The 25,498-nt window shown below is 45.8% G+C and overlaps 1 protein-coding gene across 1 annotated transcript; it reads left to right on the top strand.

Moving 5' to 3' along the window:
- The first annotated feature begins 902 nt into the window (after positions 1-902).
- LOC143933594 (cystatin-C-like) lies at positions 903-24,677 on the top strand. Its single transcript, XM_077456544.1, has 3 exons — positions 903-1,140; positions 9,820-9,933; positions 22,777-24,677. The coding sequence occupies exons 1-3, from the start codon at positions 934-936 to the stop codon at positions 22,897-22,899; spliced, it is 444 nt and encodes a 147-aa protein (XP_077312670.1). The 5' UTR covers positions 903-933; the 3' UTR covers positions 22,900-24,677.
- Positions 24,678-25,498: the final 821 nt, after the last annotated feature.

The raw sequence follows: 25,498 nt of genomic DNA, 5'->3' as shown, positions 1-25,498 counted from the left end.
GCCGCCTATCAGTGCCCATCCATGCCCATCCGTGCCACCTATCCATGCCCATCCGTGCCGCCCATCCGTGCTACCTATCCATGCCCATCCGTGCTGCCTATCCATGCCCATTTATGCCACCTATCCATGCCGCCCATCCATGCCAATCCGTGCCACCTTTCCATGCCAATCCGTGCCACCTATCAGTGCCTATTTGTGCCACCTATCGGTGCCCATCAGTGCCGCCTTATCAGTGCCCGTCACTGCAGCCCCGTCAGTGCCCTTTAAACATGTGGCACTGCAAGTATCAATATGGCTGAGTTCGGTTGTACAAACAGATGTGCAGAACTTTAGATATATAACGTTAATTCATGTTTGATTCCAACAGTCAGTGAAGGAGAATACGTACTTATTTACAAAGTTTTGTAACTGAAACAAAAAAAAATGGTTTTTTTTCAAGATTTTCTGTCTTTTTTTATTTGTTGAGCAGAAAATCAAAATCCCAGAGGCGATCAAATACCACCAAAAGAAAGCTCTATTTGTGGGAACAAAATTATAAAAATTTAGTTTGGGTACAATGTAGCATGACCGCGCAATTGTCATTCAAAGTGCGACAGCGCTGAAAGCTTAAAATTGGTCTGGGCAGGAAGGTATATAAGTACCCGGTATTGAAGTGGTTAAATACCACCAAAATAAAGCTCTATTTGTGTGAGAAAAATGATAAACATTTCATATGTGTAAAAGAGTGACAACGCTAGAAGCTGAAAATTGGTGTGGGCAGGAAGGGATGCAAGTGGTTAATAGACTGTGTCGGCGTGTCCATTACCAACCCCATGAGCCTATCACCGTCCTGACCTGTTTGTCTTCATTCTGTACACTGGACACGCCTACATCATAGTCCGGAAAGCAGCTCAGTGTTAGCAGTGCGGAGCGGAGGGGACACCGGACACGGCAATGGCTTCTCAGGCTGTAATAATAAGCGGCGTGCTGTGCGCTCTCCTGTCCCTTGGCTGGGCTGGTATGCCAGGCGGATGGAGCGCCGCTGATAAAAACAGCGAGGAGGTGAAAGAAATAGCGGAGTTCAGCGTCTCCCAGTATAATCTGCAGAGCAATGATGACAGCGTGTATGGAATGATATCACTGAAAGATGCCAGGGAGCAGGTAATGTGTGTATACAGTGTGTACATGGAGGAAGAGAACCTCTCCTCACCCGTGTTATATATATATATATATATATATACAGGGGTCAAGTGCTGGGGAAAAAAGTGTGGGAACTCTCACCCAAGATCCACTCCCCCACCAAAAAAAAATAAAAATAAATAAAGGTAAGCTCATATGCATATATATTTCACAGAAAATACAGTACATTTATTGTAAAGTGCCAGTTTACAAATACAAAATAAGTTAACTTGTCAAACAGAATAATCAACACAATGGGTGATGATCTTTCCCTCGCAGGGAATTTCTAACACAAATACACCCTGTTCCAAATTCAAATACAGAAAATTAGAAAATATCACACAAACTGGAATAACGTTGCCCTTGCCGTGCAAGATTATCGGCAACGGATCAAAAAACTCACGGATCGGATCATTCCTTGAATCTGAGTCACAGATCGGATCTTTTTTCGGAATCAGCAAATAATAATTGAATTTGCAAAAACCTGTGAAAAATGTCACCACCATATAGTCCCCACTGCAATATACATCTCCCCTACTGTAATATCCACGTCATCTCCCCCAATAATATTTTGGCTGAGCATGGATGGGTATGGCTGGGTATTAGCAGAATATGTATTGGCAGGGTAAGTATTGGCAGGGTATTGCAGAATATTGGCAGGATAAGTATTGGCAGGGTATTGCAGAGTATTGGCAGGGTATGGCAGATTATTGCTGGGTATTGCAGATTATTGGCAGGGCATTGCAGGGTAAGTATTGCAGAGTAAGTATCGGCAGGGTATGTATTGCAGAGTATTGGCAGGGTATAGCAGAGTATTGGTGGAGTAATGCAGAGTATTGGTGGAGTAATGCAGAGTATTGGTGGAGTAATGCAGAGTATTGGTGGAGTAATGCAGAGTATTGGCGGAGTAATGCAGAGTATTGGCGGAGTAATGCAGAGTATTGGCGGAGTAATGCAGAGTATTGGCGGAGTATTGGCGGAGTAATGCAGAGTATTGGCGGAGTATTGGCGGAGTAATGCAGAGTATTGGCGGAGTAATGCAGAGTATTGGCGGAGTAATGCAGAGTATTGGCGGAGTAATGCAGAGTAATGCAGAGTATTGGTGGAGTAATGCAGAGTATTGGTGGAGTAATGCAGAGTATTGGTGGAGTAATGCAGAGTATTGGCGGAGTAATGCAGAGTATTGGCGGAGTAATGCAGAGTATTGGCGGAGTAATGCAGAGTATTGGCGGAGTATTGGTGGAGTAATGCAGAGTATTGGCGGAGTAATGCAGAGTATTGGCGGAGTATTGGCGGAGTAATGCAGAGTATTGGCGGAGTAATGCAGAGTATTGGCGGAGTAATGCAGAGTATTGGCGGAGTAATGCAGAGTAATGCAGAGTATTGGTGGAGTAATGCAGAGTATTGGTGGAGTAATGCAGAGTATTGGTGGAGTAATGCAGAGTATTGGCGGAGTAATGCAGAGTATTGGCGGAGTAATGCAGAGTATTGGCGGAGTAATGCAGAGTATTGGCGGAGTATTGGTGGAGTAATGCAGAGTATTGGTGGAGTAATGCAGAGTATTGGTGGAGTAATGCAGAGTATTGGCGGAGTATTGGTGGAGTAATGCAGAGTATTGGTGGAGTAATGCAGAGTATTGGTGGAGTAATGCAGAGTATTGGCGGAGTATTGGCGGAGTAATGCAGAGTATTGGCGGAGTAATGCAGAGTATTGGCGGAGTAATGCAGAGTATTGGCGGAGTATTGGTGGAGTATTGGCGGAGTATTGGTGGAGTAATGCAGAGTATTGGTGGAGTAATGCAGAGTATTGGTGGAGTAATGCAGAGTATTGGTGGAGTAATGCAGAGTATTGGCGGAGTATTGGCGGAGTAATGCAGAGTATTGGTGGAGTAATGCAGAGTATTGGCGGAGTAATGCAGAGTATTGGCGGAGTAATGCAGAGTATTGGCGGAGTAATGCAGAGTATTGGCGGAGTAATGCAGAGTATTGGCGGAGTAATGCAGAGTATTGGCGGAGTAATGCAGAGTATTGGCGGAGTAATGCAGAGTATTGGCGGAGTAATGCAGAGTAATGCAGAGTATTGGCGGAGTAATGCAGAGTATTGGCGGAGTAATGCAGAGTAATGCAGAGTATTGGCGGAGTAATGCAGAGTATTGGCGGAGTAATGCAGAGTATTGGTGGAGTAATGCAGAGTATTGGTGGAGTAATGCAGAGTATTGGCGGAGTATTGGCGGAGTATTGGCGGAGTATTGGCGGAGTATTGGCGGAGTAATGCAGAGTATGGGCGGAGTAATGCAGAGTATGGGCGGAGTAATGCAGAGTATGGGCGGAGTAATGCAGAGTATGGGCGGAGTAATGCAGAGTATGGGCGGAGTAATGCAGAGTATGGGCGGAGTAATGCAGAGTTTTGGCGGAGTAATGCAGAGTTTTGGCGGAGTAATGCAGAGTTTTGGAGGAGTAATGCAGAGTTTTGGAGGAGTAATGCAGAGTATTGGCAGAGTAATTCAGAGTATTGGCGGAGGGGTAATGCAGAGTATTGGCGGAGGGGTAATGCAGAGTATTTGCGGGGTAATGCAGAGTATTGGCGGAGTAATGCAGAGTATTGGCGGAGTATTGGCGGAGTAATGCAGAGTATTGGCAGAGTAATGCAGAGTATTGGCAGAGTAATGCAGAGTATTGGCAGAGTAATGCAGAGTATTGGCAGAGTAATTCAGAGTATTGGCGGAGGGGTAATGCAGAGTATTGGCGGAGGGGTAATGCAGAGTATTGGCGGAGGGGTAATGCAGAGTATTTGCGGGGTAATGCAGAGTATTGGTGGAGTAATGCAGAGTATTGGCGGGGTATTGCAGAGTATTGGCGGGGTATTGCAGAGTATTGGCGGGGTATTGCAGAGTATTGGCAGGGTAATGCAGAGTGCTAGTGACTAACCTGGTTTACTTCTCGCTCGGGAGAGAACTGGGTAGAGGGGAGGGAGGAGACAGTCCGTATGCCAGCGGCGTGTGTCTGCCGCTGGCTGCGCTGGAGGCCGCATGCGCACTGCCCACTGACTCCGTGCGTGCCCACGTGTACGGTCGATGTCATGTGACCGGTTGCTAGACGCGGAGCGGCCCTAGCCTAGCAACCAGTCACTGACTCGGGCGGCGGGCTACTTGGGCTGCTAATGGGAACGGCGTTCCCGTTGTGGAAATAGTACGGGAACGCCGTTCCCATGCGTTCCCGCAGGACTCGAGCGCCCCATACGGACTGTCTCCTCCCTCCCCTCTACCCAGTTCTCTCCCGAGCGAGAAGTAAACCAGGTTAGTCACTAGCACTCTGCATTACCCTGCCAATACTCTGCAATACCCCGCCAATACTCTGCAATACCCCGCCAATACTCTGCAATACCCCGCCAATACTCTGCATTACTCCACCAATACTCTGCATTACCCCGCAAATACTCTGCATTACCCCTCCGCCAATACTCTGCATTACCCCTCCGCCAATACTCTGCATTACCCCTCCGCCAATACTCTGAATTACTCTGCCAATACTCTGCATTACTCTGCCAATACTCTGCATTACTCCGCCAATACTCTGCATTACTCCGCCAAAACTCTGCATTACTCCGCCAAAACTCTGCATTACTCCGCCAAAACTCTGCATTACTCCGCCCATACTCTGCATTACTCCGCCCATACTCTGCATTACTCCGCCCATACTCTGCATTACTCCGCCCATACTCTGCATTACTCCGCCAATACTCTGCATTACTCCACCAATACTCTGCATTACTCCGCCAATACTCTGCATTACTCCGCCAATACTCTGCATTACTCCGCCAATACTCTGCATTACTCCGCCAATACTCCGCCAATACTCTGCATTACTCCGCCAATACTCTGCATTACTCCGCCAATACTCTGCATTACTCCGCCAATACTCTGCATTACTCCACCAATACTCTGCATTACTCCACCAATACTCTACATTACTCCACCAATACTCTACATTACTCCACCAATACTCTGCTATACCCTGCCAATACTCTGCAATACATACCCTGCCGATACTTACTCTGCAATACTTACCCTGCCAAGACTCTGCATAACTTACCCTGCAATGCCCTGCCAATAATCTGCAATACCCAGCAATAATCTGCCATACCCTGCCAATACTCTGCAATACCCTGCCAATACTTATCCTGCCAATATTCTGCAATACCCTGCCAATACTTACCCTGCCAATACATATTCTGCTAATACCCAGCCATACCCATCCATGCTCAGCTAAAATATTATTGGGGGAGATGACGTGGATATTACAGTAGGGGAGATGTATATTGCAGTGGGGACTATATGGTGGTGACATTTTTCACAGGTTTTTGCAAATTCAATTATTATTTGCTGATCCGAAAAAAGATCCGATCTGTGACTCAGATTCAAGGAATGATCCGATCCGTGAGTTTTTTGATCCGTTGCCGATAATCTTGCATGGCAAGGGCAACGTTATTTCAGTTTGTGTGATATTTTCTAATTTTCTGTATTTGAATTTGGAACAGGGTGTATTTGTGTTAGAAATTCCCTGCGAGGGAAAGATCATCACCCATTGTGTTGATTATTCTGTTTGACAAGTTAACTTATTTTGTATTTGTAAACTGGCACTTTACAATAAATGTACTGTATTTTCTGTGAAATATATATGCATATGAGCGTACCTTTATTTTTTTTTGGTGGGGGAGTGGATCTTGGGTGAGAGTTCCCACACTTTTTTCCCCAGCACTTGACCCCTGTATATATATATATATATATATATATATATATATATATATATATATATATATATATATATATATATATATAATATTGTGTGTATTCTCTTCCCCTCCCGAAGATTTATCTTCATGACCAGGCTAGGTTTTTTTTTCTTTTTGCGATGTGGCACTACGTTACTTTTACTGACAATTGCGTAGTTATGACACTGTACATAACATTTTATATCATTGTCTTCCTGACAAACAACATTCTTTTGGTGGGTTTTTTAGTTTTTGCTCTATAAACAAAATACCGACAATTTTGAAATATATCCCCCCCCCCCCCCCTTTATTTATTAAAATATATAAAAAAAAATTTTTTTTTTTTTTATTCTGCTACATATTTTTGGTAAGTGTGTGTGTGTGTGTGTGTATATAATATATATATATATATATATATATATATATATATATATATATACACACACTTTTTTTTATTTTTTTTCAAGATTCTGGCCAAAATGAGAATCACAATTTTTTTTATTAAATTTTTTTGCTTGGAATAAAAAGATCACGATTCTCACAGCATAAAATCTATCGCATTATACAAAAAAATTGGGCTACTGCTGTGGCTTCAGAAGAGCGGAGAGAATTCAGTTTTTTTTTTCTTTTAAGATTGCAACATGGGGAAAAAAATTGCGATAATGATTAATCTTGCAGCTCTAATATTAATAAATACTTATATAGTTTGTGTATATGTGTTATTTTTTCATATACAAACGAAGGGGATGATTTACTAAAACTGGATAGTGTGAAGCCTGGTGCTGCTAATAAATTATATAATGTTTGGGGGTTCCAAGTATTTTTCTAGCAAAAAAATATTGATTTTTTTTTTTTTTTGAATTTAAAGAAATGTCAGAAAAAGATTTAGGCTCGGTTCACACAGGAGGCGGCACGACGCAGCACGACTTGGCGCGCCGCGACCTGACAAGTCGCCCCCGTTCTGTACTACGGAACCGTTCTAAGAGGAGCGACTCAAGTCGCTCCGACTTAGAAAAAAGGTTCCTGTACTACTTTTGGCATGACTTCGGGCGACTTGCATTGACTTCTATACAGAAGTCATTTTGCAAGTCGCCGCTGAGGTCTCGGCAGGTCGCGGCGCTGCAAGTCGTGCCGCGTCGTGCCACCTCCTGTGTGAACCGAGCCTGACTTTAAGTGGTTAAACTTCCTGCATTTACACATTGTTGAAAAGTCTGACCAGATTATTCACACAGAAGTTCTATCCCTTTGATCTAAGAAGGAAGTTTAGTTACAATGTTGCAAGTTTAAAAAAAACTTGTCAGACCTGCCTGGATTGTTTTCTTTTGACAGCTGAGTGAGCTCATAGTTTCTCCACTTGTTTATATTAGAAAGAATTGGCAACTTCTGCAGGAGAGATTTCAGAGGGGGTGAATCGAGATTGCGTTTTTTTTTTTTCCGATTAATTGTGCAGCTCTACCCCTATATGTGTGTGTGTGTGTGTGTGTGTGTGTGTGTGTATGTGTGTATATATATATATATATATATAATTTTATACACACACACACTGATCAGTGTTAAAAATATGCACTGTACTAATGACACTGGCTGGGAAGGGGTTAAACATCTGGGTGATCAAAGGGTTAACTGTGTTTAAAAGGGTATGAGACCAGCTCTGTCTCAATGTCTTTAACCACTTCAGCCTCAGACCATTTTGCTGGCCAAAGACCAGACCACTTTTTGCAATTCACCACTGCGTCGCTTTAACTGACAATTGTGCGCTCTTCTGACGTGGCTCCCAAACAAAATTGACGTTTTTTTTTCCACAAATAGAGATTTCTTTTGGTGGTATTTTATCACCCCTGCGGTTTTTATTTTTTGTGCTATAAACAAAAATAGAGCGACAATTTAAAAAAAAAAAACGCATTATTTTTTACTTTTTGTTATAATAAATATCCACCAAAAATATCTAAAAAAAATTTTTTCCCTCAGTTTAGGCCGATAAATATTCTTCTACATATATTTGGTACAAAAAAAAAATCGCAGTAAGCGATTGATTGGTTTGCGCAACAGTTATAGCATTTACAAAATAGGGTATAGTTTTATGGCATTTTTATTAATAATTTTTTTTTTTTTTTTACTAGTAATGGCGGCGATCAGCTTGACCGTGCCATTCTGCTCTGGTCGGGAAGTGGTTAATGATCAGCTATCATTAAAAGAAAAGTATAGGCAAAGATTTTTATTTTTTTTGGCTGTACTTCTATGGATCACAGGAGTGCAGTTCATTCTGCACTCCTGTGACCCGTTTTCAGCCGACAGCGGGCTAAAGCCCTCTGATGGCCGATGTCACAGAGCCGGTGCAGGCTCTGAAAAGATCCTGGCCATATGGTCCAGATCCAGCCAGATGCATGGACAGGCAGTGCACTCAGCCTCTCAGTGAGCCACTGACAGCCTTAGCCAGTTGCTTCCCACCCCCTCCACAGCCCAGTGCTTCAGTGAGGGCTGTGGGTGCAGAGCAATGAGACGGAGACTGACAGTCCCCAGTTATTTGTAGCCTGATGAACAAGAAGTGAGCGATCGGCAGTGAGGTGACAGATGTAGCATGGGACTGATGCTTCATCCACTTAGGTGAGTGTTTTTTTTTTTTTTTATGTATACACAGCTTAGAAAAAATACATTTTAAAAGGTGATTGGCTGTTCTCTAGTGTGAACAAAGTTGAGACAGTTTGTTTCAGGCACTTTTTTTTTTTTTTTTTAATTAAAGTTAAATTTTTGGATATCGCTAACTCATTTTTAAAACTGCTCCCACCGTCCTTCTAACACCTGTACTAACAGCCCTGTAGAAGAAAGTTGCATATACTTGCCTATTCTGTCTTCTCTGGTCATGTGATCAGCTTCTCTGACAACAGATGGCCCATAGTAAACCTATAGCTGATGTCACCACTCGGGCATTCCAGACTTTGTTGGAGAGCTGGTACTGGCAGACAGGGGAGATCGCTTGACTGGAGTGGTCACATAAGCATCTTTCTCCCACAAGTTAGTCAGTATAGGTGTTGGGTGCAGATTTAAGATTAGTTGGTGGCGTCCCAAAAATTCTACTTTAAACCCCCCACAATATAGTAACCCCCTTAGTTTTGGGTTACAATTTGAGCAGCAAAATTTGAATTTTAGGGGTCAGATTAAAGGATAAGTTCACCTTTTACAACATTTTACACCCAGAGTGTAACATGTTATGCATGCACCAGCCCATATGCCCCCCTCCCCCAATCCCCGCTGTGACAGCAGACCAAGGATTTTGTCCCTGTGTCCACTGCCACAATAAAAAAATAAAAAATAAAAATGTGGTTGTGTGGCACTCCGCCCACCCACCCGTGTCACTCACAGTCCTCTGTGAATGGAAAACTACAAGGTCTGGCAGTCTTTGGCTGTCAGCTTGTAGTTTTCAATGAACTCCTATGGCGCTGTGATGGTTCATTGAGTCTTCCTTTCAGAATGTATCGGCTTCCTTGTATGAGGTACAAGCAAGCTGATTCACTGACAGATCTGGAGGAGACCTGCATGGTATCATTGATCTGCTGATCGCTGGTGCAATGCTTTACAGGCTCCTGCAACAAAAAATAATAAATACTTTTTTTTTTTTTTTTTTTTGCAGGGGGAAAAAGTGCATTTTATTTTTTGTCAAAAGGTGAACTTATGCTTTAAAGAGGAAGTAAACCCTGAAAAAAGAAACAAGTCCATCTAGTTCAACCAGTTCACTGCCTATTGCTTTTCAGAGGCGTGGTAGAGTTTGCCGCTAATGTGAACCTAGCCTTGCGGTCACTTTATGTGGACTTTATGTGGACTTCATGATTTTTGTGTCTTTAAGTATACAATATCCCATTAATACTTACTTTTATTATATTATCCTTGTTTTAGTTAGTTGCTGGGATGAACTATAAACTGACCCTGGTGCTGGGAAATACAGCATGCAAGAAGAGTGAAGACTACATTAATAAACCTTGTCCACTTCTAACTGGCTCGAAGCTGAAGGTGACTTGTTTTCATTACTTCCTTTTCACATGTTACGTTATGTAAATCTAATATACATTATAACACTGCAGGTTTGAATAATGATACATTTTTTTTGTTTTTGGAAGAAAAATCGTTTTGGTAAGATTTTAGCCATTTAAAATGTCTGTAAGGCCTCATGTACACAGGATGTTTGAAAACCTAATGAACGCTGGAACTTGACAGCTAGTAACCGATGATTAAATAATGTCTGTTTCCCAAGTGTTCTTCCAGGACAGCCCTTGAGAGATGGAGCTCCTCCGATCGACACAGGAAACACATTGCCACAGTTCAAAAGGCGGTCCCTCAGGTCCCTGGTCAGTCATTTGTGTTTCCTCCGTCGGAGGAACATGTTGCCAGGAACCTGGAGGCCCCTCTCAGGGGCTGCCTGAGAACCTGTTAGCCATAAGGGACCGGGTCCTGTTTTTTGGCTGCAGTATTGGGTCCATACCTTTCTTTGTGGCTCGGGTACCGTCCAGCTGATTCGGAGCAGACCCGTTACCCTCCTCCTTCCAGTGCCGAGGTGGCCAGGGGCAGAATGGCGCCGGTTTCCCCCAGGAGCGGTGAGTGGAACCTTCCATCTCTGCTCCTTGTTGCGGTGGGGTCGGAGACGCCGAGCGTCACTTCCGGCGGAACCGCGTCATCACTGCGTGCCGAGACTTCCGGTTCCGGGTCTCTAAGGGTACAAGGAGGAGAGGGAGAGCCAGCGCTGTGCCTGTGAAACCCGATCAGCGTCCAGCTATACCGGATTAGCGGCGGGATCCGGAGCGTCAGAGGGGGACCATGGAGGCTATTCCCCAGGATACTCCGGCGGAGACAGGCACCAGCCAATCCCAGGTAGGCTGCTGGCCATGCTATTACTGTGGTGGAGTGGTGGTGTTTGTAGGCTGGGCCCTGTAGTGCCCCACGGTGGCGGTTTACTCACAGTGAGGTTGTTTATTAGTGGTGATTCTAAGAGGGACATGGTGCTGACGCTAAGAAATCCTTTGTCTTCTTATTTTCAGGCTAAAGAGATACCAAGGGAAGACAAGACAGGCCGCAAAAAGTGCCCTAATTGTGGGAATAGGTTGTCCTCTGGCTCTAACAAAGCCCTATGCAAGCAATGCATTGCAAGCTTGCTTAAATCTGAGGCAGATTCCCCTTTAGCAAAGTTTTTGGGCTCCTTTAAAGAGGAAATGGCGTCGACCTTTAAGTCCCTCCGGGAGTTAATCACTGACGTGGGATCAGCTGCAGCTGCCTCCACGAGTAAAACAACTATAATCTCCTCCTCACCATGCCTTACAACACCCAGCTCAGGGGAGCCCCGTATGGTCAGGGAGCCTAGCCCCACGTTGATTAGCCCCGAATCCTCTGACACTGACTCGGGTCAGGAAGAGGATCAAGCAGCATCTAAAGCCTCAAAATATAGATTATCTCTCGAGGAAGTAGATGAGCTAATGGGGGCTATCTATGATACGCTGGAAATTGAGGAGGAAGAAACTCAGTTATCCAGACATGATCAAATGTATGAGGCCCTGGGGAAAAAGAAAGCAAGGGTTTTCCCTATACATAAGGTGCTTTCTGACCTTGTCCTTAAGGAGTGGTCTGAACCAGATAAAAAGGTTTTCTTTCCTAAATCCCTTGAGAAGGTTCCCTTTTGATGAGAGCTCAGAGGCGGTCTGGAATAAAAATCCTAAACTAGACACCCCTCTGTCCAAAATCTCAAAGCAGGCTGATCTGGCCTTTGAGGATATGGGCCACCTGAAAGATCCCATGGACAGGAGAACAGACATTGTCTTAAAGAGGGCCTGGGATGTCTCTATGGCAGGCTTAAAACCAGCTCTAGCCACTTCTTGTGTAGCTAGAAACCTGGAGTTCTGGTTATCGCAACTACAAGAACATTTAAAGGCAGGCACTCCTAGGGGGGAGCTTCTGAAATCCTTCCCTATGCTTTTTAAGGCCACCAGTTTCATCTCTGACGCCTCCACGGACTCCGTAAAATTTACGGCTAAGTCTGCAGCACTTTCAGTGGCAGCAAGGAGGTCAGTATGGATGAAAACCTGGGGGGGAGACACGGCGTCTAAAACCCGCCTGTGCAGCGTCCCTTTTACAGGAGACTTAGTCTTCGGGCCTGAATTAGACTCCGCCTTAGAAAGGACGGCGGATAAAAAGAAAACCTTTCCCGCAAAAAAGAAAAATTTTCAAAGAAAATTTTTTCGTCCCTTTAAGGAACCCTCTAAATCAGAGAAGAGTTCAACCCCCAAAAAACATTGGTCGGGACATAAAGGGAAAGGAAAAGGGGGCATACTGTTTAGCCGCCCCAATCAGGATCCCAAACCCCAGTGACGTCAGGGTTCCTGTGGGAGGAAGATTAAGCAAATTTCTTCCACAATGGGAAGAGACAACCTCGAACGAGTTTGTCTTAAATATAATAAAAAGGGGTCATGCGCTGGAATTTCACAGCAACCCTCCTTCCAAGTTTCTGGTGACAAAGCTTCCAAGTCACTCAGAAAAGGCCAGGGCCTTACCTTTACTGATAGGGGAAATGGTGGATCAAGAGGTATTGACACCAGTCCCTATTCAGGAACAAGGAGACGGTTTTTACTCGCACATTTTTGTGGTAAGAAAGCCGTCAGGGAGATTCAGACTAATTATGAACCTCCGACCACTGAATCGCTCCATCCGTTACAAGAGATTTCGGATGGAGTCCATTTATTCCATAAAGAATCTCCTGCAGAAAGAGATATTTATGGCAACCCTGGATCTAAGGGATGCTTATCTGCATATTCCAATAAGGGAGGAATGCCAGAAATTCCTTCGGATGGCAGTGCAGATAGACACAAAGGTTTACCACTTTCAGTGCAGAGCACTTCCCTTCGGTCTATCATCCTCCCCAAGAATCTTTACCAAGGTTCTCGGAGAGGCTTTAGTTCCACTGAGGCTTCAATCAGTCTCAATTATCCCCTATCTAGACGATCTGCTCCTAACAGCACACTCGGAGAGTCGTCTTTCTCAGGATCTGGAATTGACTCAACTCAGCCTGAGTCGATTAGGGTGGATTGTCAGTCAGGAGAAATCCAAGACAACCCCAACACAGGAGATCCTGTATCTGGGTTACTGGATCAAGTCTGTAGATCAGAAAATTATACTGCCGGAAGAAAAGATTTTGAATCTGTGGCAGAGAATATCTTTTCTTCAATGCAGCCCCAAATGTACGGTGAGGGAAGTAATGTCGGTCTTAGGTCTTATGACGGCAGCCATTCCAGCCGTACAATGGGCCAGGTTCCACCAAAGAGACCTTCAGGGTTTTCTGTTAGAACAATTAAAAGGCAGAGATCTGGAGGAGGAGGTATCGATCCCCTCAAAGATAAAACGCTCCCTCTGGTGGTGGAAGGACAGGGAGAACCTAAACAAAGGGGTTCATTGGGTCCTTCCTATCACTTCAACACTAACAACGGATGCGAGCAGTTGGGGCTGGGGAGCCCACCTCGGCTCAAGCTGGGTCTAGGACAAGTGGACCCCGGAGGAGAAATGTTTCTCTTCCAATTGGAAAGAGCTAACAGCAATCCTGAGAGCTGTTCTAGCTTTTCACCCCGCAATACAGGGTCACCATCTACAAGTCCGTTCAGACAATACGACGGCTGTAGCATACATAAACAAACAAGGAGGTACCAGAAGTCCTCGTTTGATGTTGGTAGCCAGACGCATTCTCCAGTGGGCAGAAGCCAATCTGGAATCCATTTCTGCAGTTCACCTGAAAGGGGAGCTGAACAACAAGGCGGACTTCTTGAGTCGACAAAAGATTTCGAACCAAGAATGGTCCTTACACCCAGAGGCATTCAATCTCATAACAACTCACTGGGGAGAACCAGAGGTAGACCTTTTTGCGAGCAAAAAGAATGCAAAGGTTCCCAATTTTTTCTCGCTAAACCCAGGAGATCAGCCCCTGGCGGTAGATGCCTTGCAAGCTCCATGGACTTTCAGTCTGGCGTATGCATTTCCCCCTCTTCATCTCATTCCGAGGGTCCTAGCAAGATTCCTCAAAGAGAAAACCTGTTTGATTCTAGTAGCACCTTTTTGGCCCAGGAGACCGTGGTTCACAACGTTGCTACAATTGACAGACTGTCCGTCTCTAAGACTTCCCTACAGACAGGACCTCCTGTCGCAGGGACCTCTTTACCATCCACAGGTCGCCACACTGAAGCTTTCAGCGTGGTTACTGAAGAGGAAATCTTAAGGAGTAAGGGCCTGTCAGATGAGGTAATTGCGACCTTACTACAGAGTCGCAAACCAGTCACGAGGGCCATTTACAAAAAAGTCTGGAAAAAATTTAATAGCTGGCTGAATAGCCGTGACATAAATACGGCTAATATTCTACAGTTTTTACAGGAAGGTGTAAACAAGGGTTTAACCCTAAGTACTATTAAGGTACAGATAGCTGCCTTAAGTGTGTACCTAGATGAACGCTTACAGGAAAATCCTTTTGTCGCTAGATTCTGTAAGGCAGTCGCTAGACGTAAGCCAGTCAGAATCACCAAAGTCCCATCCTGGGATTTAGCAGTTGTACTAAAAGCTTTCTTGGGGTCACCCTTTGAGCCTATCTCAGAGGCCTCCCTAAGGCTTATTACATTTAAGACAGTACTCCTGGTGGCAATCACTTCAGCCCGTAGGGTCAGTGAAATCCAAGCCCTATCCATCAGGGAACCATTCCTACAGATCCTAGAAGACAGAGTCATACTAAAGACAGACCCTGGGTTCTTACCAAAGGTAGCATCTAGCTTCCATAGGTCCCAAGATATTGTCCTCCCTTCATTTTGTCAAAATGCAGCAAATGAGAAAGAGGAACGTTTTCATTTATTGGATGTGAGCAGGTGTATTCTAGAATATCTTAAAATAACAAATCCATTCAGAATCTCAGACTCCCTTTTTGTCCTTTTTTCCAGACAGCGTAGGGGACAGAAAGCTTCAAAAGTAACCATAGCTAGATGGATTAGGCTAGCTATAGCAGAGGGGTATAAGGCCTTGAATAGAGATCCTCCTGAGGGTGTTAAAGCTCACTCCACAAGAGCGTTGTCTGCATCCTGGGCAGAAAGAGCTGGTGCCACCCCGGAGCAGGTATGTAAAGCAGCCACATGGTCAAGCTTTTCCACCTTTACAAGGCATTACCGATTGGACTTAATGTCTAGTCAGGATCAGGCCTTTGGGAGGAAAGTCCTCCAGGCCGTGGTCCCCCCCTAATCTGGTAAGTACTTGGGGATCCTCTCAAGGGCTGTCCTGGAAGAACACTTGGGAAAACTGGAGTTAGTACTTACCGGTAACTCCTTTTCCGGTGGTCTTCCAGGACAGCACGATCCCACCCTTTATTTGATTATAGTGATGTACTAATGTTATTACCTGTTATGGTTTATATGTTTTTCAGTTCCATCCTTCGGTTCTTGGTGAATGACTGACCAGGGACCTGAGGGACCGCCTTTTGAACTGTGGCAATGTGTTTCCTGTGTCGATGGGGGGAGCTCCATCTCTCAAGGGCTGTCCTGGAAGACCACCGGAAAAGGAGTTACCGGTAAGTACTAACTCCAGTTTTTGCCTCGTTTACATGCCGCGTTTATGCGCGTTTGCATTTAGAAGCATTTTTGACTGATAACAGATTTTAGAGATCAGTAGACCCTCCCAAATGCCTACAATGCAGGGAAAAATCTCTCCATCTCTCCCAGCCCAAGAATTCTGGAAAGTCTGTTTTTTAACATTGCAAATGGTCAGAAATGATTCTCCATTGAAAACTCCTTATAAATGCGAGTTACCGTATTTCGATGCGTTTACATGCTGTTGCAAATGCCCCTGAACGCAAATTTTTGCTTTAGGAAAAAAAAAAAAAAATCCTTCTAACCTCAACTGCTTCTAAGCTACTATAAAGGCCTGAGCAGGGGCGGACTGACCAGTCGGTCACTCGGGCGCCGCCCGAGGGCCCGCGGACGTTAGGGGCCCGGACTCGGCCATATGAGAGGCCACTTGCAGCGGCTGAATTACATGCCGCGCCCGCGATGCAGATAATAACACTGTTAACTGTGCGCTGCTCCCCGCCGGCCCCTCCTTCCCCTGTCCATCCCAGGCCAGGTGCTTGTACTGTATGCATCGTGACATCACCTGACCTGGGACAGACGAGAAGAGTGGAGGGGCCGGCGGGGAGCAGCGCGTTGTTAGAAGTGTCTCAGGCTCAGCATCCAGTGACTCGGTGAGTGAAGCCGAGACACCAGGGCCGCCACACGCGATGGGGGGGGGGGGGCGGCGCGGTACAGACAGATGCATGGGCCCCGGGTCCCTCCATCCCACAGTGTCCTCCTGTGCTGTGTGTATGTCCTGTGTGCATGTCCCCCTGTGTGCTGTGTGTATGTCCTGTGTGCATGTCCCTCTGTGTGCTGTGTAAGTATGTCCCCCTGTGTGCATGTTCTCCCGTGTGCATGTTCTCCCGTGTGCATGTCCTCGTGTGCTGTGTGCGTGTCCCCCTGTGTGCTGTGTAAGTGTCCTGTGTGCATGTCCTGTGCAAGTGTGTGTCCTATGTGCATGTCCCCCTGTGCTGTGTGCATGTCCTGCTGTGTGCATGTCCTGTGTGCATGTCCCCCTGTGCTGTGTGCATGTCCTGTGTGCATGTCCTGTGCTGTGTAAGTATTTGTCCTGTGTACATGTCCTCCCATGTGCGTGTCCTCCCATGTGCGTGTCCTCCCGTGTGCGTGTCCTCCCGTGCTGTGTGCGTGTCCCCCTGTGTGCTGTGTAAGTGTCCTGTGTGCATGTCCTGTGCTGTGTAAGTGTGTGTCCTGTGTGCATGTCCCCCTGTGTGCATGTCCCCCTGTGTGCATGTCCCCCTGTGTGCATGTCCTCCTGTGTGCATGTCTCCCTGTGTGCTGTGTGCATGTCCCCCTGTGTGCATGTCCCCCGGTGTGCTGTGTAAGTGTCCTGTGTGCATGTCCCCCTGTGCTGTGTGCATGTCCCCCTGTGTGCATGTCCCCCTGTGTGCATGTCCTCCTGTGTGCATGTCCTCCTGTGTGCATGTCTCCCTGTGCTGTGTGCATGTCCCGTGTGCATGTCCCCCTGTGTGCATGTCCCCCGGTGTGCTGTGTAAGTGTCCTGTGTGCATGTCCTGTGCTGTGTAAGTATGTCCCCCCGTGTGCATGTCCCCCCGTGTGCATGTCCTCCCGTGTGCATGTCCCCCTGTGTGCTGTGTAAGTGTCCTGTGTGCATGTCCTGTGCTGTGTAAGTATGTGTCCTGTGTGCATGTCCTCCCGTGTGCATGTCCTCCCATGTGCGTGTCCTCCTGTGCTGTGTGCGTGTCCCCCTGTGTGCTGTGGAAGTGTCCTGTGTGCATGTCCTGTGCTGTGTAAGTGTGTGTCCTGTGTGCATGTCCCCCTGTGTGCGTGTCCTCCTGTGTGCGCATTCTCCCTCCAGTGTCCCCCTGTGTGTGTGCCTTCTCCCTCCAGTATCCCCCTGTGTGTGTGCCTTCTCCCTCCAGTGTCCCCCTGTGTGTGTGCCTTCTCCCTCCAGTGTCCCCGTGTGTGTGTGTGTGTGTGTGTGTGTGTGTGTGCGCGTTCTCCCTCCAGTGTCCCCCCCCCTGTGTGTGTGCTTTCTCCCTCCAGTGTCCCCCCCGTGGGTGTGCGCGTTCACCCTCCAGTGTCCCCCCCCCCTGTGTGTGTGCGCGCGTTCTCCCTCCAGTGTCCCCCCCCCCTGTGTGTGTGCTTTCTCCCTCCAGTGTCCCCCCCCTGTGTGTGTGCTTTCTCCCTCCAGTGTCCCCCCCGTGGGTGTGCGCGTTCACCCTCCAGTGCCCCCCCCCCCGTGTGTGTGCGCGCGTTCTCCCTCCAGTGTCCCCCCTGTGTGTGTGTGTTCTCCCTCCAGTGTCCCCCCCCCCCGTGTGTGTGTGTTCTCCCTCCAGTGTCCCCCCCCCCCTGTGTGTGTGCGCGCGTTCTCCCTCCAGTGTCCCCCCTGTGTGTGTGTGTTCTCCCTCCAGTGTCCCCCCCCCCGTGTGTGTTCTCCCTCCAGTGTCCCCCCCCCCGTGTGTGTGTGTTCTCCCTCCAGTGTCCCCCCCCCCCGTGTGTGTCCCCCTGTGTGTATGTTCTCTCTCTCCAGTGTCTCCCTGTGCAGGTTTGGCTTGAGTGTGAAGACCAAGGGGGCCCCATGATCTTCTATTGCCCGGGGGCCCCATGACTTGTCAGTCCGCCCCTGGGCCTGAGTGTACATGTACCCATAAGATAACATTGAGGAGAGTTCAGGGGCTGCTGAAAAAAACGCCTAAATGCTCCTAAACGTTATCCATTCCATCCTGCTTCAGTCTCTAGATTTAAAGGCAGTGCTGTGGGCACCTGGCTGTGACAGCTTGCAGCCGGGTGCCCACTGCGCATGCTTGAGCCGCGCTGCGCATTGTGACGTGTCCCACAGGTCCCAGAAGACTGCGGGGAGGGGAACTACTGCTTGGAAAGCCTAGGTCAATGAGGGTGAACATTGGCACCCCAGATGTTTTGCATTTCCCGTGATGCTTATGCACTCTACAGTGTAGTTGAGCATCATGGGAAATGTAGTTCTAAAAGCTCTGCTTCACATCACAACCCCTTTAACATCAGGGTTCTAGTACCCCCCCCCTTACTTCGGACGTGAACCAGACTTTAAGGATGACTGAGGACACTGAAGTATACAGGCGTGTGGTTTGAATGGGCTGAAATTGCCTGAATCACACACAAGGTAGTGCATACATTCACTTTTCACTGCTGTACCATGTTATCTGTTTCAGGCAAACGTGCTGCATTTGCGACCTGCGTTTGGAGTGTTATTAGGAATAGGTTGACACCTACAGCCGATTGCATATCCAGTGCATTTTATATGCTGTCCAAGAAACGTGTATGAAATGCTGATTTCATGCACCATGTTCAGGTGTGAATGAGCCCCTACATTACAGTCCCACACCCTTTTACATTGCAGTCCCCTTCACATCACAGTTCCCCTTGCAATTACAGCCCTCCTCCCATAAGTGACCATGCCAGTAGCAATCACAACCCCCCCCCCCCCCCCCCCCCCGTTATGTTACAGTTCACCTTTCAATTACAGCCTTCCCTGCACAGTCATACCTTAACACAGTGGGGCAGAGGCCCTTGTCAGCCTGAGTGTCCTTCTATGGGTCTCCCACCCGGGCCACCGCTTTCATCAGCAGGGCAAGGTAGCTGGAGATGGGGCGGGTCTGGATGAAGGTGGGAGCAACTCAACTTATGTTAACAAGTGGGTGATTACTCCTGGTCTCTGTGCAGATCTGCAGCATCTCCCACCCCCTGCTGTTCTGTGGGGATCACAGTGGCGGCTGGATGGGAGACCCAGGAGAGGACATGGCTGATAAGTGGCACAGCTGTATGCCAAACAGGACTATCACTTGGTCTGCAGCCCACCATTTAGTTGTCCCTGCCTTAGATTTCTCCTGTAAAGTAGCCTAGTGCGTCCAAGTCAGCCATGTCTGAGTTGGCAGCCCAACTGTAGGGGCCTTTCCTCATACTTCACACAGGCAAGGTTGTCTCACGCCCATGACAATACTTTCATCCTAAGGTGGTATCAGTCTTCCACCTCACTAAGAACATAGTCTTACCATCCTTATGCTCTGCTCCAAAGCATCATAAGGAAATCTCTCTCCATTGCCTGGTCATAGAGCAATTAGAAACCAACTCAAAGTTTTGATCAGGCAGATTCCCTATTTTTAATGTTCTCAGACAAGGGACACTAACCAAATTTCTTCAGCAAGGGGAAAAAAAAAATTTCCTTCCTGACCCCCTGAGAGGCAATCGGATATTCCCTGGATTAACTTTATTTATAAATGTGTAGCACTAACCCCGAAAGAGCTGCTGGTTAGAGTGGGCTTACCGTTACCTTCTTTTTCCTCACTTCACGTCTAGGGGTGTCCCGTGGTAGATGGCCCAGTAACTTGAAAGACTGATGACAGATCCACTTAAAGGGATTTTATTTGCAAAAATGTAGACAATGAACAGTCTCTTAAAATAGGATCAGAGGGTTGGAATGGAAGTTCAGGTACTCTAATGCTGCGTACACACAACCGGACTTTGAGGGACTAGGTCTGACAGACTTTCGGCGGAGTTCTGACGGACTTTCCGAATGAACGGACTTGGCCACACACAATCACACCAAAGTCAGATGGATTCGAACGTGATGACGTACGACCGGACTAGAATAAGGAAGTTCATAGCCAGTAGCCAAAAGCTGCCCTCGCGTCGTTTTTTTTTTTTTTGTCCGTCGGACTAGCATACACACGAGTGGATTTCTCGGTAGGAACTGGGTCCGGCGGAGTTCCGGTGGAAAAATTTGAAACCTGTTCCATTTCTAAAGTCTGTTGGATTTTTGCAAATCAAAAGTCCGCTGCAGCCCACACACGATCGAATGGTCTGCCGGAATCGTTCCGTCGGACCTTTTGATGTCAAAGTCCGGTCGTGTGTACGCAGCATTAGTGTCAAAGTCAATATTGACGAACTTGCTTACTTTGGCTATTCTCTGAATGCAGTCATTCACAACTGGATGTTCACTCAAGTGGGATAGTCCCTCTCACAAGGCCCAGCAGACAACAAGGTGCTTACTCAGGAACAAGTCTCTGCTACAGACGTTGTTGTAGAACACGTAGGAAAACGAAACTTTTAAAAGAAGAAATTTATAATGAAAAGATTTTATAAAGCAGAGGAGTTTTAACTATTTACGAAATCGTTCACATTCCACTATACATTGAGACCAAAGGGTTTATATTATTTAATCCAATATATCCATCAGGTCTCGAGCTTAGAGATCCCTCCCCTCATGTGGCTACCCCTCCAATTTGGGCAAAACGTATCAAGATCTATAAAAGATGTCCCACTCAGATTTCATAATACTTGGACAAACTGTGGTTAGGGAAGCCCTTGTGATTATTGGCAATATGTTCCTTTTTAATATCTGTAGTGTGCGGACAGTGTAACATTTAGACAATAGTGTTCCTTCATTTTTTTTTTTTTTTTTTTTTTTTTTCAATTTTCTAAAAGCTCTTAGTTTTTGTTTTGTTTTCTCCCCATGAGCCACATAGGTTTAATTTTTAGCCTTTTAAACTTCTTTCCCATGGGAATAGACTTTGCAGTGAGTTCACACAGTCTTTGTTTAATACCTTACCAAGGTTTCTGCAGTGGCTCTCTGAAATTGGGTCTTTCTGGCTCTAGATTTTTGTTGGGCCTGTTTGGTTCTGTTTGCCTAGTTGTTGCCAACCCTTTTCATTCATTGCTTGGGGATATCCCAGGGTCTATGCATACTCACCCTGTGCCCTGTATTGTACCATTAGGATAAGAGGAATTTTGACTTGCCCATAAATTCTATATTTCGGAGTTGCTACAAATATTAAGATTGAGTGGGGTAGGGTTATAGGGAAGGCATCCAGGGGGCGTGTCCTCACTGGCTTTGTCGGTGTCCAGTTATCTGAAGGTATGAGCTTGTAACCCAGGGTCTATGAATACTTTGCCTATGCTGTACTGCAAGATATGGGATCCAAACCCTGTCTATCCTAAAACGTCACTATTACCGCTGTAATGGAGGTAAAAAATAATGATTTTTCTTTTTGTTTTATAACTTACACGCTGCATCTAGGATTATAGATGGTCAAAGACAATTTATCTGCCTAATTTGGTTTGTGGGTTTCTCTGTCACCACAGGGGGTAGGACATGAAGCTGTACACAGGTCAGGGCTCAAAATTTCAAGTCCTGAGCTACTAGCCAGGCCTCTAAGGGTTACTCACCACCAGTTGCTCCGCCCCTACACACGCCCTTATAAATTATCTCATGAAATTACACTTAATATTTTTATAACTAAATTCTGAAAAAAACATTTAACTTCTTTATCCATGCCCATCAGTGCAGCCTCATCCGTGTCCACCAATGCAGCCTGCCCGTGCAGGGGAAGAGAAGAGGATTTGCCGGCTGGATGATCAGAGTGCCGAGGAACATCACAGCTTTCATTTCAATTTATGTTCCTGCCACTTGCCGACACATGCAGCCCCACCTCCTGGCCGGGGAATTTTGATATACGTCACACGTCCTGGGGTTGGACAGGTGATCTGCCTATCAAAGTTCCCGTACAAGGAGGGGCTGTATGTGATGGCGAGTGCAGGGAACACATGGCAGTTGAAGTGAAAGCTGTGATGTTCCTCGCACTCTGATCATCCAGCTGCCTGCTCCTCTCTCCACGATAGCTGGGAGAACAGCTTTACTCTGGTCTATAATCCTTGCCCACTCTATCGGATTTCAATAAAGAGCCTTGTGCTCACTGCTGCTCTCTGCCTGTGTTCTGTCCCACCCACACCTCCATCACAAGCTCATTGTATGTATGTCATGCACTGTGAGGGACATCTTCAGACTCAAGGTTAGGAGATTGGAAAGGTGTGGGGTCAGACTTCTTAATGTTATGCCTGAGCATTCTTAATAGGGGAATGCTTACACTGAGAGGGGACTTTAAGAACTACCACTTGACAGTGTCTGCTGATGTACTGACAGCTCTGAAATGGTAGTGTAACAATTTGGGGAAAATGTATCAAAACTGGAGCAGCCAGAATCTGTAGCAGCTGTTCATGGCAATCGGCTTTCATCTTCAGCTTGTTCAGTTAAGCTTTGAAAATGAAAGAAGCTGATTGCCATATATGTCTGCTCCAGATTTGGGTTGCTTCAATTTTGTTAAATTCCCCTCCTAGATTTGAGAAGTAAATGCCACTGTATTCTGTCATTGCAGCATTTGGACAGTCAACAACTGTATTCTACAAATTTTGGAGTATTAATTTATTTTATTTTCTGTTCTTTTTGCAGAAACGTAAGTGTGTTTTCAAAGTGTATGATATCCCCTGGCAAAGTAAAAGGACACTTACAGGAAAGCAGTGCACAGACATTTTTTTTTATCTTACTTTTTTATTAAAGCTTTTTCAAATATAGAACAACAATGTTATACAAAAGGCTTCATTTCATACAAAGTAATGCAATAGTGAGGCTGTGTCCAACACACCCGTTGACGCAAACACGCCATGCGCCTTTACCACCCCCCCTCCCCTCCCAGCCCACCTGCCCACCCTCCCTCCCCACTTCGAGCACACACCGCTGGCACTGGTCACGCCGATCCCAGCTGGATAGCAATAGGCCCCACTCCATATGGAGGGGGAAAAAGGTAAGGGCAAGAAACGGACAAAGAGGGTCCCCACCCCTCCCCACGGGCTCTCCATAAGAATGTCCACCCGGGGGGGGGGGGGAGAAAGCACCCCTCGCCTCCCGCCTACCAAGGGGGTACTAATCCACCCTCACGGTAAACTTACTCAGGGGGGTAACCCATGCTAATCAGCCAGGGGTTCCATAATGTCCCGAATTTTCTTAAGTTGTTTAGTTTTATAAACACTGCTCTCTCGCACCATACTGTAGAGTTGATTACGTTAACCCATTGTCCGAATACCGGGGGATTTTTGGCTTGCCAATTTATTGCTATCAGCCGCCTGGCCTGGTACAAACACCTCAGGACAGACGGCTTAATTGGAGGAGAAATTCTAGCCTCCTCAAATATCCCCAATAAGCAAACCCTGGCCTCGGGTTTCAGAGTGGTCTTAAAAACCCTATTTATTTTAAGAACTATTTCTAGCCAGTAGCTATACAATTTTGGACATTTCCATACCATATGGAAGAGATCACCTGGTGCCCCACATCTGGGGCATTCGTCTCTAGGTTTCCTACCCATTTTCCACATCTTATAGGGGGTGATGATGTTGGTAGGGGCACCCCATAAGTTATTACCTGAAGTCTTAGAGGCCAATTCATTCGCCTACAGATGCCCCACCAATGTGTTAATGAGGAAGGTATGGCAGAAAGCAAAGCAAAAGATGGGTTATGTGGGAGTAACTGCCTACACCCCCCCATGGCATAATCGTCACTTGAGCGAATTAAACAAGATAGACAGATCTCTGGAATGGGACAGACAGGGGATTAATAGACTGATGCATCTATATGAAGGGAATGTAATGAAATCCTTCAAGTTATTGGGCAGGAATTCAATATTTCTAACAGGACGTTTTATAAATATCTACAGCTGAGACATGGAATTCAAGCCCAATATGGATCACTCGCTATTGAGCGAACCGAAATCCCCCTGCTTCAGGGTCTTATGGACCGAAGGCAAGCAAAAGGCCAGATTTCTCGGTTATATATAAAGCTCAGAGGAAGGATTCTGAAAGGTGAGGGCCCAGCTAAGAGCAGGCAGGGCTGGATAGGGGATGTAGGCCCGATAACCCAAGAACAATGGGATAAGACGCTTGAGCAGGGACACTTGGCCTCTATATCCCCATCTCAGCGTGTGTCCCATTTGCTCCTTATATATAGTGCACAGACATTTAACTACTCTTCCCAAGTCTTGCTGGAGAACCGTTTTTCTATATATTTTTTTTTTCCAATTGTAGAATATGGCCACTAGAACTTGCGCTAGTACTGTTTTAACTTGATACCACTTGCTTTTATTAGAATGTTGGCCAATAGTGAAAAGGTTTAGGACACCACCTGTCTAGAACATCAAGAATAGTCTAACTTGTATGTTGTTTCAGTATGTTCTGTAATAAATTGGGCTTGTGACCAAGAAAAAATTGTATATTTGCTGTATAAATAAAATTGAAATATGCATTTGCACTTGGTGAGCTTGCACAAATAAAATAAAAATTGAGAAAATGCATGGTATTAAAGGAGACCTGCACTCTTTTCCTTTTTTTTTTTTTTTTTTTTTTTTTTAATTTTCCACAATCTGTAATGGTTTCTGTTTAAACACATACAGTATGCACTCCTGAGCCCTGTACTCTGTGTGATTTACACTCATAGGATCTGCAGGGTAGTCCCTGTGTTGTACATTTTATACACCTGACCACTGCATTCTGTACACTGGGGCTTTATATAACATACACTGCTGTACAAAGGTTTTAGGCCGGTGTGAAAAATAGCTGTAAATTAAGAATTCTTTAAGAAATAGAAGCTTATTGTAGGGCCGAATCAACATAATAGATGTATACTATTTTTATTGATTAGTTGGCCTGCATACAGAATGCATTTTTTGTTTACATGTCAGTATACAAGCTCTGTACACTGTCGATGCACATCAGTAAGTGTCTGAGACCTTGTGAATGTGTGAGGAGCAATGCCTCATTGGCCATGTAGTCCTGCGCAGGAGAAGGATGTGATTTAAAGTGATTCTACAGGCAGAAGGTGTTTTTACCTTCATGCATTAGGGTAAAAAAAACTTGTGCACTTCTGTGCAAAACAGTTTGTAAATGTTGACATTTAAAAAAAATAAAAAATAAAAAAAATCGATTTAACCACTTGACCTCCAATAGGTTTATCCCCTTTATGACCAGGGAATATTTTGCTATTCAGCACTGTGCTACTTTAACTGGCAATTGCTGGGTCGTGCAACATTGTACATCAATGAAACTTTTTTTTTTTTTTCTTGTAAATAGAGCTTCCTTTTGGTGGTATTTTATTACAACTGTTTTTTTTTTTTAATTATTTGCTA

The sequence above is a fragment of the Lithobates pipiens genome, unplaced genomic scaffold (genome assembly GCF_037356315.1).
Source record: "Lithobates pipiens isolate NorthernLeopardFrog02 unplaced genomic scaffold, aLitPip1_a1.2 Scaffold_10, whole genome shotgun sequence".
Lineage (NCBI taxonomy): Eukaryota > Metazoa > Chordata > Amphibia > Anura > Ranidae > Lithobates > Lithobates pipiens.
Note: the sequence above shows the minus strand (reverse complement) of the source record. Positions and strands in the feature narration are given on the sequence as shown.

Excerpts from the sequence above, each read along its gene's own strand:
- LOC143933594 (XM_077456544.1), top strand. The coding sequence starts at position 934 with ATGGCTTCTCAGGCTGTAATAATAAGCGGCGTGCTGTGCGCTCTCCTG. Across the intron at positions 1,141-9,819 it reads TGAAAGATGCCAGGGAGCAG|TTAGTTGCTGGGATGAACTA; the intron begins GTAATGTGTGTA and ends TCCTTGTTTTAG. Across the intron at positions 9,934-22,776 it reads TAACTGGCTCGAAGCTGAAG|AAACGTAAGTGTGTTTTCAA; the intron begins GTGACTTGTTTT and ends TTCTTTTTGCAG.